Source organism: Sphaerodactylus townsendi, linkage group LG12, assembly GCF_021028975.2.
Source record: "Sphaerodactylus townsendi isolate TG3544 linkage group LG12, MPM_Stown_v2.3, whole genome shotgun sequence".
Lineage (NCBI taxonomy): Eukaryota > Metazoa > Chordata > Lepidosauria > Squamata > Sphaerodactylidae > Sphaerodactylus > Sphaerodactylus townsendi.
The window spans coordinates 50,967,173-50,987,805 of record NC_059436.1 but is presented as its reverse complement, the minus strand read 5'-3'; the positions used below and the strand labels follow the sequence as shown (position 1 = coordinate 50,987,805).

General features: G+C 55.8%; 1 protein-coding gene across 1 annotated transcript in view; it reads right to left on the bottom strand.

The window, feature by feature from the left end:
* PKN3 (protein kinase N3) overlaps window positions 1-20,633 on the bottom strand; it is an 86,611-nt gene that overhangs the window by 53,636 nt on the left and 12,342 nt on the right. The window contains exons 5-11 of the mRNA XM_048512171.1: window positions 19,827-20,025; window positions 14,239-14,430; window positions 12,982-13,091; window positions 11,121-11,264; window positions 8,562-8,637; window positions 6,440-6,629; window positions 5,443-5,599 (exon numbers count right to left, since the gene is read on the bottom strand). Of these exons, the coding sequence (XP_048368128.1) occupies window positions 5,443-5,599; window positions 6,440-6,629; window positions 8,562-8,637; window positions 11,121-11,264; window positions 12,982-13,091; window positions 14,239-14,430; window positions 19,827-20,025 (1,068 nt within the window). The remainder of the gene's footprint in view (window positions 1-5,442; window positions 5,600-6,439; window positions 6,630-8,561; window positions 8,638-11,120; window positions 11,265-12,981; window positions 13,092-14,238; window positions 14,431-19,826; window positions 20,026-20,633) is intronic.

The window sequence follows — 20,633 nt, the reverse complement described above, 5'->3', positions numbered from 1 at the left end:
GGGGGGGGGGGGGGTGGGGGGGGGGGGGGGTGGGGGGGGGGGGGGGTGGGGGGGGGGGGGGGTGGGGGGGGGGGGGGGTGGGGGGGGGGGGGGGTGGGGGGGGGGGGGGGTGGGGGGGGGGGGGGGTGGGGGGGGGGGGGGGTGGGGGGGGGGGGGGGTGGGGGGGGGGGGGGGTGGGGGGGGGGGGGGGTGGGGGGGGGGGGGGGTGGGGGGGGGGGGGGGTGGGGGGGGGGGGGGGTGGGGGGGGGGGGGGGTGGGGGGGGGGGGGGGTGGGGGGGGGGGGGGGTGGGGGGGGGGGGGGGTGGGGGGGGGGGGGGGTGGGGGGGGGGGGGGGTGGGGGGGGGGGGGGGTGGGGGGGGGGGGGGGTGGGGGGGGGGGGGGGTGGGGGGGGGGGGGGGTGGGGGGGGGGGGGGGTGGGGGGGGGGGGGGGTGGGGGGGGGGGGGGGTGGGGGGGGGGGGGGGTGGGGGGGGGGGGGGGTGGGGGGGGGGGGGGGTGGGGGGGGGGGGGGGTGGGGGGGGGGGGGGGTGGGGGGGGGGGGGGGTGGGGGGGGGGGGGGGTGGGGGGGGGGGGGGGTGGGGGGGGGGGGGGGTGGGGGGGGGGGGGGGTGGGGGGGGGGGGGGGTGGGGGGGGGGGGGGGTGGGGGGGGGGGGGGGTGGGGGGGGGGGGGGGTGGGGGGGGGGGGGGGTGGGGGGGGGGGGGGGTGGGGGGGGGGGGGGGTGGGGGGGGGGGGGGGTGGGGGGGGGGGGGGGTGGGGGGGGGGGGGGGTGGGGGGGGGGGGGGGTGGGGGGGGGGGGGGGTGGGGGGGGGGGGGGGTGGGGGGGGGGGGGGGTGGGGGGGGGGGGGGGTGGGGGGGGGGGGGGGTGGGGGGGGGGGGGGGTGGGGGGGGGGGGGGGTGGGGGGGGGGGGGGGTGGGGGGGGGGGGGGGTGGGGGGGGGGGGGGGTGGGGGGGGGGGGGGGTGGGGGGGGGGGGGGGTGGGGGGGGGGGGGGGTGGGGGGGGGGGGGGGTGGGGGGGGGGGGGGGTGGGGGGGGGGGGGGGTGGGGGGGGGGGGGGGTGGGGGGGGGGGGGGGTGGGGGGGGGGGGGGGTGGGGGGGGGGGGGGGTGGGGGGGGGGGGGGGTGGGGGGGGGGGGGGGTGGGGGGGGGGGGGGGTGGGGGGGGGGGGGGGTGGGGGGGGGGGGGGGTGGGGGGGGGGGGGGGTGGGGGGGGGGGGGGGTGGGGGGGGGGGGGGGTGGGGGGGGGGGGGGGTGGGGGGGGGGGGGGGTGGGGGGGGGGGGGGGTGGGGGGGGGGGGGGGTGGGGGGGGGGGGGGGTGGGGGGGGGGGGGGGTGGGGGGGGGGGGGGGTGGGGGGGGGGGGGGGTGGGGGGGGGGGGGGGTGGGGGGGGGGGGGGGTGGGGGGGGGGGGGGGTGGGGGGGGGGGGGGGTGGGGGGGGGGGGGGGTGGGGGGGGGGGGGGGTGGGGGGGGGGGGGGGTGGGGGGGGGGGGGGGTGGGGGGGGGGGGGGGTGGGGGGGGGGGGGGGTGGGGGGGGGGGGGGGTGGGGGGGGGGGGGGGTGGGGGGGGGGGGGGGTGGGGGGGGGGGGGGGTGGGGGGGGGGGGGGGTGGGGGGGGGGGGGGGTGGGGGGGGGGGGGGGTGGGGGGGGGGGGGGGTGGGGGGGGGGGGGGGTGGGGGGGGGGGGGGGTGGGGGGGGGGGGGGGTGGGGGGGGGGGGGGGTGGGGGGGGGGGGGGGTGGGGGGGGGGGGGGGTGGGGGGGGGGGGGGGTGGGGGGGGGGGGGGGTGGGGGGGGGGGGGGGTGGGGGGGGGGGGGGGTGGGGGGGGGGGGGGGTGGGGGGGGGGGGGGGTGGGGGGGGGGGGGGGTGGGGGGGGGGGGGGGTGGGGGGGGGGGGGGGTGGGGGGGGGGGGGGGTGGGGGGGGGGGGGGGTGGGGGGGGGGGGGGGTGGGGGGGGGGGGGGGTGGGGGGGGGGGGGGGTGGGGGGGGGGGGGGGTGGGGGGGGGGGGGGGTGGGGGGGGGGGGGGGTGGGGGGGGGGGGGGGTGGGGGGGGGGGGGGGTGGGGGGGGGGGGGGGTGGGGGGGGGGGGGGGTGGGGGGGGGGGGGGGTGGGGGGGGGGGGGGGTGGGGGGGGGGGGGGGTGGGGGGGGGGGGGGGTGGGGGGGGGGGGGGGTGGGGGGGGGGGGGGGTGGGGGGGGGGGGGGGTGGGGGGGGGGGGGGGTGGGGGGGGGGGGGGGTGGGGGGGGGGGGGGGTGGGGGGGGGGGGGGGTGGGGGGGGGGGGGGGTGGGGGGGGGGGGGGGTGGGGGGGGGGGGGGGTGGGGGGGGGGGGGGGTGGGGGGGGGGGGGGGTGGGGGGGGGGGGGGGTGGGGGGGGGGGGGGGTGGGGGGGGGGGGGGGTGGGGGGGGGGGGGGGTGGGGGGGGGGGGGGGTGGGGGGGGGGGGGGGTGGGGGGGGGGGGGGGTGGGGGGGGGGGGGGGTGGGGGGGGGGGGGGGTGGGGGGGGGGGGGGGTGGGGGGGGGGGGGGGTGGGGGGGGGGGGGGGTGGGGGGGGGGGGGGGTGGGGGGGGGGGGGGGTGGGGGGGGGGGGGGGTGGGGGGGGGGGGGGGTGGGGGGGGGGGGGGGTGGGGGGGGGGGGGGGTGGGGGGGGGGGGGGGTGGGGGGGGGGGGGGGTGGGGGGGGGGGGGGGTGGGGGGGGGGGGGGGTGGGGGGGGGGGGGGGTGGGGGGGGGGGGGGGTGGGGGGGGGGGGGGGTGGGGGGGGGGGGGGGTGGGGGGGGGGGGGGGTGGGGGGGGGGGGGGGTGGGGGGGGGGGGGGGTGGGGGGGGGGGGGGGTGGGGGGGGGGGGGGGTGGGGGGGGGGGGGGGTGGGGGGGGGGGGGGGTGGGGGGGGGGGGGGGTGGGGGGGGGGGGGGGTGGGGGGGGGGGGGGGTGGGGGGGGGGGGGGGTGGGGGGGGGGGGGGGTGGGGGGGGGGGGGGGTGGGGGGGGGGGGGGGTGGGGGGGGGGGGGGGTGGGGGGGGGGGGGGGTGGGGGGGGGGGGGGGTGGGGGGGGGGGGGGGTGGGGGGGGGGGGGGGTGGGGGGGGGGGGGGGTGGGGGGGGGGGGGGGTGGGGGGGGGGGGGGGTGGGGGGGGGGGGGGGTGGGGGGGGGGGGGGGTGGGGGGGGGGGGGGGTGGGGGGGGGGGGGGGTGGGGGGGGGGGGGGGTGGGGGGGGGGGGGGGTGGGGGGGGGGGGGGGTGGGGGGGGGGGGGGGTGGGGGGGGGGGGGGGTGGGGGGGGGGGGGGGTGGGGGGGGGGGGGGGTGGGGGGGGGGGGGGGTGGGGGGGGGGGGGGGTGGGGGGGGGGGGGGGTGGGGGGGGGGGGGGGTGGGGGGGGGGGGGGGTGGGGGGGGGGGGGGGTGGGGGGGGGGGGGGGTGGGGGGGGGGGGGGGTGGGGGGGGGGGGGGGTGGGGGGGGGGGGGGGTGGGGGGGGGGGGGGGTGGGGGGGGGGGGGGGTGGGGGGGGGGGGGGGTGGGGGGGGGGGGGGGTGGGGGGGGGGGGGGGTGGGGGGGGGGGGGGGTGGGGGGGGGGGGGGGTGGGGGGGGGGGGGGGTGGGGGGGGGGGGGGGTGGGGGGGGGGGGGGGTGGGGGGGGGGGGGGGTGGGGGGGGGGGGGGGTGGGGGGGGGGGGGGGTGGGGGGGGGGGGGGGTGGGGGGGGGGGGGGGTGGGGGGGGGGGGGGGTGGGGGGGGGGGGGGGTGGGGGGGGGGGGGGGTGGGGGGGGGGGGGGGTGGGGGGGGGGGGGGGTGTGGGGGGGGAGGAGGGGGAGGGTGGGGGGGGGGGTGTGGGGGGAGGGGTGGGGGGGGGGGTGGGGGTGGGGGGGGGGGGGGGTGGGGGGTGGGGGGGGGGGTGGGGGGGGGGGGGGGGGGGGGGGGGTGGGGGGGGGGCGGGGTGGGTGGGTGTGGGGGGGGGGGGGGGGGGGGGGGGGGCTGGGGGGGGGGGGGGGAGGGGGGCCTGGGGGGGGGGTGGGGGGGATTTTACCGTTTCCACGACGTCATATTTCGCCCGTGCGGAAACGGCCCAACAAAAGTGACCAGTGCTATCTTTGCCCCCAAGCCCAACTGGAAAAGGTTGAGAGAAACATGTCTCATCCAGGAAGACATGTAGAGGCTCAGCCACTGCTCACTCATTTACTTTCCCCAAGAAAAGTAGATTGGACGCTGGGCAGTAATTGGCCAGCTCCCTTTTTATCTAAGGAGAGTTTCTTTAGCAAAGGTCTAACAATCGTCTCTAAGATACAATGGGGAAACAGCCCTGGGAGAGAGAACCTTATCAAGCTTAAAGGATTTTTCTGCCAGCCGAACCAAGATAACCAAAAGGAGCCAGACTGGCCGTCAAATAAAACACAGTAAAGAGGGGTGTGGGAAGGGCCCACGTTCTCCTTGCCCAGGGACTTTGTTTCCCACAAAGCAAACAAACACCTTCCTCCAGCTTACAAGGGTATGAGGAAAAAAATCACATCATATCTGGTTTGGCCATCTCATTGGAGGATTTGGAGTCAATGAGCAGACATATTTGAATTGTGTCTGGATTTCAAAAGCAAGTTTTTAAAAAGCAAGATTGGTAATTTCATACAGTTTTAAACCTTTCAGGTTTTAAAAAGCAAGATCAGTACTCTCATGTGGGATGGGACACTTAACTACAGTAACAACCGAGTTCCTAGGTCACCCAATTCACACAGAACCCTTATTTAGACAGTGTGGAGGAAGGCTTAATTTCTAACAATCAATCCGTTGAAGCGTGTGGGACCTGCTCATTGCATGATGGGAGACATTTTTTAAAGAATGACCATCCGTCAGCAGCAGTTAAGACAGTTAGCGGCAGTTAAGCTGAGCCCTCAGACTGAGCAGAGGGAAAAGGAAGAGTCTCTCTCTACCATGTTTCCCCGAAAATAAGACAGTGTCTTATATTAATTTTTGCTCCCAAAGATGTGCTATGTCTTATTTTCAGGGGATGTCTTATTTTTCTGTGTTCTGTTCGTCTGGCATGCTTCCAAACAAAATCTTTGCTATGTCTTACTTTCAGGGGATGCCTTATATTTCACACTTCAGCAAAACCTCTACTACATCTTATTTTCAGGGGATGTCTTATATTTGGGGAAACAGGGTATATACTTGCCTGTATTTAGTTCAGTGAGGGTTGTTCACTGTTTAGTTAGAATTCGAATGTGAAACAAATGAACTGGAACTAAAAGAGTTACTTGTAACCAACATAAGCTTCACAAACAGCATTGTGATTGTTATTGTTTCTGGAGGAGTGTTTTGCCTCACAAGAAACGAAACTTATTTTTTTATCGGCTCTGAGTGCTTTACATTAACCAAATCAGAATCCACGCAGTAGCAGAGAGTCCCTCTTGCTCTACAGACAGTGAATAAGTCGGCCACAGGTTCTCTGCAGAAGCCTGGCCCGACAACATATGCCCCCATCTTACCAAAGAATCCACAGGAGTCTGTTCCGGCTTTTTCGGAGAAGGCTTCAGGAAGAGGCGAGGCGGCTTCGGAGGCGGCTCCTCATCGAATGTCAGTTTAGCCACTGGGTCGCCACTGGATTTGGGAGACATATTTCTGAGGGATCTTTCTTCCAAAGTCCTGCAGGCAGACACCAAAACGTACACCATGAAATATCAACTATGCCAACCCCAGCGATGAGGATGTCTTGCTTTGCTTCCCTCCTAGGTCTGTCCCCATGCCCCGGCGGCTTCTCAGTGTTAGACAAGCCTCGGGAGATCCAGCCACAATTCTCCCACGCAACACGCCTCTTGAACCAGAGGCAGAGGAAAGTGTGCCTTTCAGAGCGGCAGAGTTGATGTTCAGAACGAAACATGAGCTGACAGCCAGTTCAAATATTTGCATTTCACTCATCACCAGCTGTCACTTACTCTAAACATGTTTGAATCCTGCCAAATCCTCAGTGCCTTTTTCAGAGAAAGAAGGATGAGAAACTTAATTTAAAAAAACCTGTCAGAATGGCGGGCCACGTTAAGTATTTTTCTTGTTCATTCACCAATATGTGAACTCACAGGAGACAAACCAGCCTCGATAGTCAAGCAAGGGGGGCTTTTAACTCTCAGCTTTGCAAATAAACCTGACTTCACCCAACCATCAGTCAATCAATTAGATTACAGATTATTACGTAGCAAAGTTCGCAGCTTCAACATACAGGGCTCAGAGCTGATTCGGGAAATTTTAAATATGCAGTCCCGCTCCGAAACCAACATCTCTAAGTGGGGTAGCCACAGATCTGCGGTTTTGGGTGCAAAAGGTCCCGTTTTGCTACCAGTCGATCTACCAGCTCCCCTATTCCATGTAACCAACTGTACTTCTTCACCATTCCAGAAATGCAGTCAGCTCATTTCTGTTTTCAAAGGCATTTAGATTCGTTGACAACAGTCACCATTTGCTGACATCGATCAGAACGTATCTGCTTACCCGTCCAATACAGACGTTGGTTCAGTTTGGCCCTGAGCAGGGGTTGCAGGCGTGAGACCCAGGCGCGCAGAGGCACGAGCAGGGGGACTCAGGGTGGGCAGGGAGCTACAAGGTGGCAAGATGCTCATCATTAGACGTCCCCAAGTAGCAATGCTGATATTCATCTGAGAGGCTCGAAGGAACTCTTTGCCTGCAGGAATCAAAACACAGAAGCTCCGAAGAACGGTTTTTCACTCGCGTACCCCTTTGGCAACCCTAAAACCGTACCAACATATTAGCAAACCCGTTAGGTAATTATTTTCAGCACTCCCAAATGCTCTGGGGGGTATGCATAGACCAGGCTGGAAATCACTGGTTCGAAACAATCATGCCTTGACCTGGGCTCTGAATCAGATGTGTCCATTTCTAAAGAAAAGCCTGCACCCCTCTGAACTAGTGGTGAAAGAGCGAAAGGTATACTGATTTGGCAAGCAGCCCCCTCCTTAAGACGTGCCTTTATTTTATTTTATTATTTATTTTATTATTTATTTATTTATTAATTAAATTTGGTATACTGCCCTATCCCCGAAGGGCTCAGGGCGGTGCACAGATAAAACATTACCTAAAAACATCCATATAATTAAAACAACAGTCGTATCTTAAAGCATCGCCCGCACCCTTACAAAACCCTCCTGATGAAAAATAATGGGTCCTGATGGTATTAGGGCCCACGGGGGTAAAGAGGAGGGGGCAGGGGCACCCTCAGCAGCTGGTCTCTCCAAAGGCCCGGTGGAACAACTCAAATCTTACAGGCCCTGCGGAAATCCCCAAGGTCCCGCAGGGCCCGGACAGCTGGAGGGAGAGTGTTCCACCAGGCCGGCGCCAGAGCCGTAAAGGCCCTGGCTCGAGTGGAGGCCAGCCGCATCATTGAGGGGCCGGGGACCTCCAGTAAGTTGGCCTCTGTTGAGCGCAGAGGTCGAGTTGGGACATATGGGGTAATGCGGTCCCAAAGGTACAAGGGTCCCAGGCCGCACAAGGCCTTAAAGGTCAACACCCACACCTTATGCGGGCCTGTCTCAACGTATTCCCTTCAGCGGTCACGCGTGGAAGATATTGCCGCGTTCCATTTCAAGAGAGACACCGGCACTGCTCCCAACACTAAACTGAATTGATGGAACACATACTTATCTATTGTATTCACCACTTTCAACTCCAGAGACTGTATACTGAAACCACGTTTAAACTTGAGTTTTGTACTGTCTGATCAAGCTAAGATCCTGTTGCTCCTAAATGACCTTTGTCCTCAATGCACTAATGATGTAGCGACATTTTAGCCTTAATTGTACCCAGCAATTAGACATTCTGTACGTATTGTTCAATGTGCATTTTTATGAACTCTAATTTAACTAATGCCTAATAAAGGGGCTTTCCGCACTGACAGAGTTGTACTGGTTTCTATCTAGGTTCACCTCAGTGTATCCGTACTGCAACTGAGCTCAACGTTGTTTTGTCTCAGTTCCCCCCCCCCAGAACTGCACCTTTCTGCTGGAACAAGGTCGATACAGCTTCGAAGCTTCGAAGTGCGGACGCATCGAAACGACACCTCATCCGTTCAACCAATTAGGAGCCGCTTTTGTGGCATGCGCAGAACGGGAGAGTTGTGGCGGGCATGTAACTGTAAACTGTAAACTGTAAAAACTGTAAAAACTGTAAAAAAAAAGAACGCTCCCATTTCCCGTGGTAACACAAGCTCCAACCACGATAGAGGAGCAAAACAGGCATCAAGATGATCCCGCCCACTTAGCTTGGTTCCAGGGGGCTAAGTAAGTTGCTGTGCGGACAGCCTGGAATCGCCCCCCACTGAAGGGAACCGAGTCGACCTTCGCTCCCTTCTGTAGTGCGGAAAGCCCCAAAGATAACTGAACTGGACTGAACTGACAAGCAGGCTGCAAATTTGACTTCTAAAAGTTGCCTCTGTTCAGCTTTGCCAACCTGCTCATTGAGGATCCACAAGAACTCCTGAAGAACAGCTGGAAAATGATGTAGGCTTCCATATGCAGCACCACAGTCACATAAGAAACACAAACCAGTGAAATACAAGCTCATACAGATGTGACTGTCCAACCGCCAAGCACCCACTCACCTTTTTGTTTGGGAAAAATCCGTTTCTGACGCTGCAGCTTGGAACGCCTCTCAAACACAGGGTTGCTGAATGTTACCTGTGGAGGAAAGGAGGAGGAGGAAATAATGACTTTTTAAACTACAAATTCATCTATTTTCGTTTTCCAGTTCTAACTCCTACTAAAGTTGGGATGCACAAAGATGAACAATAACGTCACAACTAAATAGTACAGCAACACATGGCAGCAAACAAAACAAGGGAAAACAAATGACTCCGCTGTAAAATGGACACAAAAAAATTAAGCACGTTAAAAATCACCAGCCAATAACATGTTTTTAAATTTTTATTTTTTTATTAATTTAAACAGAACAAAAAAAAAGAAAGGAAAAAAGTTATTGCAGTTACATCGAAAGACTGAGAAAAAAGAAACTGGACAATTACAAATAACTGTTATTGACAACAGAGGATGATGAAGAAGAAGAAGAGTTTGGATTTATATCCCCCCTTTCTCTCCCGCAAGGAGACTCAAAGGGGCGTACAATCTCCTGGCCCTTTCCCCCTCACAACAAACACCCTGTGAAGTAGGTGGGGCTGAGAGAGCTCCGAGAAGCTGTGACTAGCCCAAGGTCACCCAGCTTGTGTGTGTGGGAGTGCACAGGCTAATCTGAATTCCCCAGATAAGCCTCCACAGCTCAGGCGGCAGAGCTGGGAATCAAACCCGATTCCTCCAGATTAGATACACGAGCTCTTAACTGTTATTTCATATTTTACATATAAACATAATAAGTACAAAATAATGCTTATTTATTCCTTTGCTGCCACCAAGTCGCTTTGTACTTTCTTTTCCCTGAAATAGTGTGGCCGAGCTTTACAGAAGATTCGGAGGGCGACGTGGTCCTGAGGAAATTACTAGTGTGGGATTCCAGTTTACATTTGACAAAATAAAATTTGATTGATATATGTGCTTTTGCTTAAACATTTCAAGAAATAAATTACAATAAACAAACTGAGGCAAGAACTTGTGCTGAGGTGCCCGTCCCTTTACATCCACTTTCTCACTTTACATCTTAGGATTTGACCCCTTTTTCAGTCTCTCAAGGTTTCTGCCTATTTCTTTGGCAATTCTACACTTCATATAACATTATAAGTTTAGCACAGACCGCCTCTCTTTCTCTCAGTACAGCACAGAATACCGTCTCTCTCTCACGAAGGGAAACTGTGCCTCAGGCATGTGCGCACCCTGCACCCCTGCTGCGACAGCACCCACCTCCACCCCGGAATGCCCCGCCCCACGGCCTGGTCACACCTCCGCTGTGGCTTCACCCAGGGCATCATGCCCCACTCCCACCCCTTGGGTGCTACACCACTGCTCTCTCAAGCTCTGTACACCCTCTGATTCAGGTTAGCACAGACTAATTCGCTGTCAGACCCAGCCTAGACAGCTGTCTCTCCCAACCTAGCCATACACACAACTCAAGAAGAAGAAGAAGAGGAGTTTGGATTTATATCCCCCCTTTCTCTCCTATAGGAGACTCAAAGGGGCTTACAATCCTTTAGACAAAGAGGCAGCCTTTTAGGCATCCAGATCCCACACAAATATGCTTTTGAAAAAGAAGCATCAGCCCTTCAAGTTACATGCAGAAACACAGAGGCAATCCTTGAATCTCTTTCAAGACTGCCTGAGAACGTATCTTGGCACACAAAGCAATCTTGCAAAACATATGCTGTATCAAACCTAGTATCAGGGGGGATGTTATCTGGGTGACTAAGATGCATTCCTAACTCTATGTAACCGATTGAAATAACAAGCCAATGCTGCTCTGAGACATATGTAACTAACCTGCTATACGTATCCACTAACCTGGATAGCTTTAAAAAGGGCTTGGACAGATTTATGGAGGACAAGTCGATCTATGGCTATCAATCTTGATCCTCCTTGATCTGAGATTGCAAATGCCTTAACAGACCAGGGGCTCAGGAGCAGCAGCAGCAGCAGCAGGCCATTGCTTTCACATCCTGCATCTCAGCTCCCAAAGATGAGCCACTGCAAGTAGCAGCATGCTGGACTAGATGGACTCTGGTCTGATCCAGCAGGCCTGTTCTTATGTTCTTATGTAACCACTATATGTAACCATCTGTGCATTCTTTCCTTGATCTTTTACTTTATGGCTTCACATGCTTTGTAGAAAACTAGGCTTCCCTTGGCACCTCTGTGCCATGAGAAAAGAATTACATCCATTATCTCATAGGGGCAGGTAGCCAGGTGGCTCTCTCGCTATCTGCTGCCGACCTTGGGGCCATCTCGGCTCCAAAGACTGTTTTTCACGAATTCTTGGGAAAGGGGGAGGGGGCTTCCAGTTAAAACACCCCCTTTAATATATTTTAGGCATTACAATAACAGCTTATTTTTTCCATCTAAACTGCGCACATATCTTTCCGAGTCAGACTCCTTCCAAGACTGTGCGCTGAGCCAAACCTGCTCAGCAGACAGCCTAAGACTGTTCTCTGAACTGCATATTGGAAGAAAGCCCCTGCCAAAGAGGGTTATCCTAAAAGGAGAAAGCACAATTGTTCCTTTACCTCTGCAAAGAGCATCCCTTGAGGCTCAAGGGCGAGGCACATGCCATGGCGTTCATTATCGAGGAAGTCATCCAAGCGCAAGTATTTCACTGCGCACAGCTCTCTCCAGTCATGCCAATAAACTGAGATCTCCAGCTCTCGGGACTGCAGAGAACAGGAAACATGGAGAATGTTATTCCATTAGCCATACAGAATTAGGTCAGCAACTGGCAGCCCTTAAGCTAAATCTGGCCTGGAAGTGAAATATTGGTGACCCTTCTCTCCTCACTTGATGCTTGTGCCCCAAACTCTGTTGGGGAAATGGTTGCTGGCAAAGCAACATTTTTTAAAAAATCTGCCTAGCCGATCAAATTGAAGGGCAACAGGTATATTTGGAATATATAATCCTGTCAAGCAAAGTAGCGAGCAGAAATGTGGATTGTGTGGCACATTAAATTAGAATAGTTTATCTCTCAAAAGGCCAGCCATTTTACCTCAGAAGTTCATAAAACATATGAAGAAGAAGAAGAGTTTGGATTTATATCCCCCCTTTCTCTCCTGTAGGAGACTCAAAGGGGCTTACAATCTCCTTGCCCTTCCCCCCTCACAACAAACACCCTGTGAGGTAGGTGGGACTGAGAGAGCTCCGAGAAGCTGTGACTAGCCCAAGGTCACCCAGCTGGCGTGTGTGGGAGTGTACAGGCTAATCTGAATTCCCCAGATAAGCCTCCACAGCTCAGGCCGCAGAGCTGGGAATCAAACCCGGTTCCTCCAGATTAGATACACGAGCTCTTAACCTCCTACGCCACTGCAACGCAACTTTACTTAAACTGAGAGAGAAAACATATAGTATATACATTAAGAAAGTATCACAAATATATAGTTACATGCAGGGCTCATGGTTTGTTACAGTTGTTTTACAATATCTTTTAGTCACAGCCCTTTTATATATCATTTGGTTTACAGAGCGCAGAGAACAGATGTGGCCACAAGTCAAAGAAAAGTTGCCCATTTCTGAGAAGCGTGCTGAGCTTTGTCCAGAGAGCTGGATTCAAATCTCTGCTCAGTCATTAAACTCACTGGCTTTTGACCAAAGAGCACCCATGGCACCATAACACAGGGAACACTCCATCTAGAGAGGTGTGGCTATTTCTGTGCACATCCAGGTTGCCTTATGTACACTCTAGAAATAAATAGTAATAGCTCTAATGCAGTGATGGCGAACCTTTTCGAGACTGAGTGCCCAAATTGCAACCCAAAACCCACTTATTTATCGCAAAGGGCCCACACGGCAATTTAACCTGAATACTGAGGTTTTAGTTTAGAAAAAATGGTTGGCTCCGAGGCGTGCGTTACTCGGGAGTAAGCTTGGTGGTAGTCGGTGGCTTTGATTTGAAGCAACTGTGCAACTCTTCCAATGCATCACGACCCTAGGAGGGTTTACTCAGAAGCAAGCCCCATTGCCAGCAACCGAGCTTACTCCCAGATAAAGGATCGTGCTTTAGTTCTGCGCATGAAAATCAGTGGGGTTTAACAGTGCTTAACAAGTTACCTACACTGCTAGGGGTAGGTCTTAGGTTTAATGCTAATAGGTCTTAGGTTTAATGCTAATAATCGAGCCCAGCGGCCCAGGCCAGGCTAGATGTGTGTAGGGGGGGGGGCACTCTGCGCATGCCAAAAACTAGGTCTTAGGTTTAATGCTAATAATCGAGCCCAGCGGCCCAGGCCAGGCTAGATGGGGGGCACTCTGTTCACACGTGCCCACAGAGAGGGCTCTGAGTGCCACCTCTGGCACCCGTGCCATAGGTTCGCCACCACTGCTCTAATGCAAGGTTTAGGACAGCATATTTAAAAGGATGCTGGGAAATAGGTGTATACTTACTCGATCCAATTCAATAATAAAGGTTTGATCCCAAGCTTGGTTGTTCGCTGGTCCCCAGTTGGTATGCCCAACCACTTTGTTGTCCACCTTGAGCACAGCAAGAACTTCACCTGCACCACAGAAGAAGAAAGTTAAGGAAGGTAACACAGCAGATCGCAGAAGGTCTACCTGACATTCAGGAAGAGATTGGAGGGACCCCTGTTATTGGTCACCCAAAGACTCGTGATGCCCCATCCAAGAATCACACTCAAATGGGGCCGCTGCCAGACACCAAACTCAACAATAAGAACATAAGAACATAAGAACTAGCCTGCTGGATCAGACCAGAGTCCATCTAGTCCAGGGGTAGGGAACCTGCGGCTCGAGAGCCGCATGCGGCTCTTCTGCCCTTGCACTGTGGCTCCATGAGCCGAGCCGCCGGCCCCATCCTTGCCCGCCCTGCAGGCAGCAGGGTGGGCGCATCCATGCGCTTCTCAGAATGAGTGGAGTAAAAGGTTAAAAAAAACCTATATATATATAGTGTTATCTTTATTTTTAATGTCAAAAATTGAGAAATTTTCCAAACCTTGAAAAGTAAACTTCTAGAACAGGAATATCATATCTTGTTGGGGCAAGCAAATAAATCATGCTCACCCCTCTCTGTCGGAATAGTACCAGAACAGAGGCACATAGCCAAATATCTTGAATTATTAACTGAACCCCAACAGAGATGGATTATCACAAGGGCCAGATCCAATACCTTCCCATCGGCCATTACAAAGGGTCGCTACTTATCCATCCCTCTCCAGGATCGGGTTTGTCCACACTGTAAAAACCAAGTGGAGACTCTTGCTCACATTATTCTTGACTGTCCGAGATATGTGGGCATTAGGAATTTCTCTCCCAGGCTGGCCCTAGACAAATCTGAAAGTGACTCTGACTGTTCTGTTGTGGAGCTTCTGTTAAACAACACAGATGTTGTGCTCTTGGAAAAAGTAGCAAAATTTCTTTTACAAGTGACAGAACTTTCTAAGTAATGTATATATAGTCTTCCTGTCTGCGCTTTGAATGTTCTCCTGATTTGTATTTCAAAAATGTCTGGCAATGCTCTAGAACCTATTTTTAAATGGCAAATAAAGGTTGTTGTTGTTGTTGTTGACTCTGGTCTGATCTAGCAGGCTCTTTCTTATGTTCTTATGTTCTTAACGCATCACCAGCCAGTTGGTAACAACAGAATAGGCACCGACCAAACAATCTAACCAGAACTAGCAAACTTACTGCCCAGTTCCTCATTCCGAACAAGTTTTGTAGCAGTCCCACGGGTATGGATGCTCACGCCAGCCCAAGTGTGGGTCAAGGGCTTCAAATCAGCCGGGCTCCCGAAGACGGGCATCGAGCTGGCCACCCGGGTACGGCCTGGAACCCTTTCCAGAAGGTCCTGGCAGCCCATCAAGCGCACTTCGAGGGTCCCTGAGGAATGCCATCAAAGACCGGTGGAGAGAGGGCGTGAGAAAAGGAGGGAAAGAAGAGAAACAGTCACAGCACATGATAGGTTCAAATGGTGCCCAAACCCAACAAATTACCTAGTCATGCCATAAAACCAGTGTGAAAGGGCCATTGATGGACTGATATAAAGCATTTCTACCCTGTTTTTCTCCAGGATACTCAAGGGACTGAGTGGGGTTACAATCCACCTTGGTTGGGAGCAGGTCTCCATGCCTTTAACAGAATTGCTAGCTCTTTCTCACAGGTCTTCTTTTATCCTTTCTCAGCAATATAATGCAACACAACTGGGACCTTACAAGTTAAAGACACACAAGAAGACTGGATATTGTTGAAAGAATTTTTTGAGAGAACATTTCATGTAGTGTAAGATTAATGCAAGATTTACAAAAGATTTCGGTTAATTCACCTGTTTTGGTTTTCTCACAAGGCATGTTGACTGTGTAAAATATGTTTAGTGAAATTTAAAATTACAAGTGTGGAGAAGCTAGCAAGAGTTACTAGTTAAACTGGACGAATAACAGTGACAATTGGTTGAAGTTGTAATTGTTTGATTATATGTATGGTTACAACAAGACAAACCCTGGTAAGGGGCTTGATTTATATATTTCACTATTTAAAATTTTTAAAATGATGTTAAATGGTTAATTGAATGTATTATATAATTTGAAACTTAATAAACATTTATTTTTTAAAAAAGCAATATAATGCAACACACAAAGGCCTTGGAACTGCTGGGGGATTTTTGCCCGCTGGGTATACCGACTGATGAACACAACAAACAGGCTCTTCCTCACAAGAGGTCCCACCACAATTCATTGGGTAGCCTGTCAGGTTACCACAAAACTGGATTTGATTTCGGCTGCAGCATTCTAACAAAGTATTGTCGAAGGCTTTCACAGCCGGAATCACTGGGGCGTTGTGTGGTTTCTGGGCTGCGTGGCCGTGTTCTAGTAGCATTTTCTCCTGACGTTATTGAACATCACCCAGACAAAGGATGTCTCTAGCACAGAGGTGGGCATTATACGGCCCGCGGGCCACATCCGGCCCGCCGGATGACCCTAACTGGCCCCCCTGCTGCGCTGAGGAGCGAGGCGTCTTTGAAAGCCCCGCAGAAGCCGGTTGCCTTGGCTGCCAGCTTCTGCAGGGCTTTCAAAAGCGCCTCGCCCCCCTGCCTTTTGGCCCGGCCCTCCACAATATTTTCTGTTTCTTATGCGGCCCCATGGAAAAAATAATTGCCCACCCCTGCTCTAGCAGTAAGCAATGAAAGGGATCAAATGGCCAGGCTACTACAATGCAGATGCCCTCACTAATTGATTATGCTATCTTTATGGCTACTTATATGCTAAATGGGTGGATCTCACCCAACTCATGCCAATCAGATTGCTAACTGCACCCTGTACACTTGTTAACAGGCAAACGGTTCTTTCTCCCATCCCATACATATACTCCACTTGCTTTACTACCATCAGATCCTCTGAAGATGCCAGCCACAGATGCAGGCGAAACGTCGGGAGAGAATGCTACTAGAACACAGCCATGCAACGCGGAAACCACACAACACCCCATTCCAACAAAGCATTCCTTGGGAATTCATCTTTCTTTAGCTGCCAAGCTGTAGCCCAGCCCAAGCCCCTCAGAAGACTTCTGGCTGGACATTTCCTTGTTGACCAACTTGCTGGTGTTTCATCAGTCAGAGCGGACAGTCTCCTAATAGCTGTGGGATCTGCTGTTTTGCTGAATAATTCTGGATGAAAAGTCTTGTAAGTCCACTGCAGCACTCTGAAGATGAGCAAATTTTCTATTCTAGCAAAAGCCTACAGCTCTTGCCATCAGATGCAAAGAGATGATTCCCACAAGGCTATCATAGATAAAGAGAGAGAGACAGAGAGATTGACAAACACACACACACACGTATACATCAGAGGCGTAGCAAGGGGGGGAAGTGCACGGTACACTGGCGCATCCTCCACTCCACCCTGGAATGCCCCTGCCACGCCCTCACCACACACCCACAGGGGTGCACACCTGGTGCATTGCCCCCCCCTTGTCCCCTTGGAGCTACGTTTCTGGTATACATATATATACATGTATATATTTATGTGTATGTGTCAGTGTGAGTGCAACGTATACCACATAATAAGCAATACGTATGGCTATCAACTCTAGCTCTGGAAATTCCTGGAGAAGTGGAGGCAGTCCCTGGGGAAGAACTACTGTTTCTCTTAGATTCTATGCCAGACCTGGGCATTGTATGGCCCGCGGGCCACATCCGGCCCGCCGGATGACCCTGACTGGCCCCCCTGCCGTGCTGGGGAGCGAGGCATCTTTGAAAGCCCCGCAGAAGCCGGTTGCCTTGGCTGCCGGCTTCTGCGGGGCTTTCAAAAGCGCGTCGCCCCCCTGCCTTTTGGCCCGGCCCTCCACAATATTTTCTGTTTGTTATGCGGCCCCATGGAAAAAATAATTGCCCACCCCTGTTCTATGCTATACTACAAGGGCCACCCTCCATTTGCTCCGGAGGAACTGATCATTCCAGAAGAACTCTAGCCACCACCTGGAGGTTGGCATCCAAAGCAACATGGTAAGGAAAAAGCAGAGAATGATAACGTCTGACCACCTTTGAATGATTTGGCTCGTGTAGGTGTGCTGGTTGTACTTTCACACATACATCCAGACCACTGGAGAACAGACTTGCTTTTGAAACTACGACTACTCCCAAACAAGGATCATCCGTAGCCTGGGCCATCTATCGGCTTTCCCTGTGAATTGACAATAGTCTTTTGTAAGCAAGTCCAGAGGTTTGAGCTCGAGCACCACCGCATGGGGGGGGGGGGAGGGAAGGTGTAGAGCAGTGTTTCCCAACCTTTTTGATGTCGCGGTACCCTTGACTTAGCTCTTCATAACTCAGGGTACCCTTGAGGTTCATTTGTTTTTGTTTTTTGCATTTTTAAAGAGTTTTTTCCGTTTTTGGCCTGTAAGTGGGGGGAGTGGCAAGCAGGGAGAGGGGAGGGGAGGGGAGGGAAAGCAGTGTTGACAGCTGCATTGTTTGCTTGTCTAAATTCAGCATGGATTGGGGGGATTTAAAGGGAGAGCTCCCTTTAAATCCAGCCCCCCAATCCACACCAAATTTAGGCAAATAAAACAATGCTGTTTTTCAATGTTGTTTAAAGGGGGCCCATGAGGCTTCCAACCCCTCCCCCTTCAAAATCCATTTGATTCCGGGGGGGGGGGGCATGCGGTAGCATTGTCATGGTACCCCTGGGATGTGCTCATGGTACCCCAGGGCACCACGGAACCCTGGTTGGGAATCACTGGTGTAGAGGTTAATAGGCCCTGAGGAGAAAGAGGGGCGGCTTGCAGCCTGGCTAGGAGGGGAAAGCCATCCAAGCAGCTTGTAAGGAGGAGGAAGGAGGAATTCTAAGAGAAGGATTGAAACAGTTTGAGAAAGACAAAGGTGGAGTAGAGCAGGCAATCCACGATCTGCTCCCCGTGGAGGAAGGAACTATACTGAGGAAAATGGGGGCAATCCCCGCCCAACAGGAAGAGGAAAAAAGTTCATTTCCTGCCTCCCCAATGGGACTGTGGGAACCACCCGCAAGATGTCCTCCAGCCCAGGGGAGAAATTCCAAAATGCTATCCCAAATTTAGCCTCATTTCCTGAAAAGACAGATGGATACTGAAGCGCTGCAGTGCTGGAAGGAGCAAACAGAAGGAGCCCTGAACCAGGAAACTCCCACTCTGTAATAAGCGGATAAAAGCAAAGCCCTACTTAACAGTGCTGATGTAAACGTCTATTAAGTCAGTGTATGCAAAGGATCTTAAACATTCAAAAGCGCTTTATAAACACTAAGTAGTGTGGTTATTTCAAAGCATAACCCTAGCCCCGTGGTGGCGAACCTTTGGCACGCCAGATGTTATGGACTACAATTCCCATCAGCCCCTGCCAATTGGTCATGCTAGCAGGGGCTGATGGGAATTGCAGTCCATAACATCTGGAGTGCCAAAGGTTCGCCACCACTGCCCTAGCCATTATACTGTACTGCCCCTCATAGCCCTGCACTTCTCCCTTACTCACACTTGCTCAGAAGGAAATCCGACTACATTCAAGAAAGTACAGACAGGGTTTGCAAATCTTAATCAAAAATTATTTTGTCGTAATCCTGCTCTTCCCTCTCTGAAGAAAGTTTGGGATCTTATAATTATTAATAAACTGATGAAGCGTCAGGAATCAGCAAGGGGCACAAAGAGAAGGTGGTGTTATGGAGGAATTGTGATCTGCAGCAGGTTTCTTCGAACTGCTTTCTGCAATGGCTTCCTTGGAAGAAAACTCTTTAAACAGGGGGGGGGGGGAATTCAGACAATATGGTTTATACTGAAATAACTACTTCCGTTACTTGATTTAAACAAGCAAGGATGGACTACATAGACCAGTGATGGCGAACCTATGGCACGGGTGCCAGAGGTGGCACTCGGAGCTCTTTCTGTGGGCACGCAAACACAGAGTTCGTCATGTGGGAGGCGGAAAATCACCCCCCCCCACACACACACACACGTAGGCTGGCCTGGGCCACTGAGCACGACGTGCGCGCACCGCGGTGAGCAGGGAGGACTCGGCTGGCGGGCCTGGTGCCTGTGCTGCCCGAGTGGGGGGGGGGGGCCCAGAGCAAGCTAGAGAGGCACAGAGTGGTGCACGCGGAACTTGCTGGAGGCTAGAGCAGGCTGACCCCTGCTCGAGCAGGTGGGGCGGAAGAGGGAGCCAACCGGTTTTTTCTAAAGTAAAACCTCAGCATTCAGGTTAAATTGCCAGGTTGGCACTTTGTGATAAGTAAGTGGGGTTTGGGTTGCAATTTGGGCACTCAGTCTCAAAAAGGTTCACCATCACGGACATAGATCATCGGTCTGATCCAGGAGGGCTCTTCCGACGTTCTTATGTACTTACAGGAAGTTCTGTTTTTTTTCTATTGTTTATACAGTTAAATGGGAAAAATGTTTTCTAAAATCCTGCCTTCCTGCCAAGTGCTCTCTAATTCTTTGCTAATGACTCTGCGCAGTAAGCTCTCAGGGAGAAAAAGATGCTAGCCAAAGGCCAGGGCGATGCATGGCTGAGAGGAGATTTGAACTATGATCTCCTAGCACAGGAGTCTGCAACTTGCAGCTCTCCAGATGTTCATGGACTACAATTCCCATCAGCCCCTGCCAGCATGGCCAACCCTGTCCTAGCAAGACTGCTCAAACCAGTGGCTTTTGTATCAGTTGTAGGCATGGAGGAAGAGAATGCTGAGCCCTTGATTTCCACAGAGACCCATTCCCAAGCCAACTCTCTCCCCCGTCCACCTCCAAACCACCAGAGGTTGAAGCAGTACCCGTAAGGGCCGTGGGCTTGATGAAAGAGGTCAGTGGCGGCCCACTGCCCTGCTGGGCCCCCACACAGAATGTGTTCACCAACTCCTGTTTGATGAGTGCCCTCTTGGGATGATCGGGAGAAAGTTCACCCAGAAGATGCTCAAGCGAGAGGCGAAGCAGGTCGATTTTCTGTGCGGATTCCTGCAAGCAAGCCTGAGCCTAGAACAAGAGGAAAGGGGTAGAAACTTAAAAGCGTAGGCATTCACAATCCGATGTTATCAGGCACCTACTGAGGCCTTGGGGTCAAAGAAGGGCTTAACCCAGTGGTGGTGAACCTTTGGCACTCCAGATGTTATGGACTACAATTCGCATCAGCCCCTGCAAATTGGCCATGCTGGAAGGGGCTGATGGGAATTGTAGTCCATAACATCTGGAGTACCAAAGGTTCGCCACCATGGGCTTAGGGCCTTCTGCAGGGACCCTGCAAGGGGCGAACCAACATGCATCTTCTGTGGAATGAGCTGCCTGAAGACACCAGGAAGGCTCCCACCCACACTTCTGATATTCCACATGCTCTGTAGTTTTCCAGGCTATGTGGTCTTGATCTGGTAGTTTTGGTTCCGACTGTTTTATCCAAGATGCTGGTGAAACATAAGGAGCAAAAACTACCAGACGATGGCCAAACAGTCCAGAAAACCCACGCCCGCCAGTTGATTCCAGCCGTGGAAGCCTTCAACGACACATAAGAAGTCATTTTTATAAAAGGAATAGGGCAATAGAAGAAGGGAATGACTCGGGAAAGTCCTTTTATAAAGAAAATGGGACTG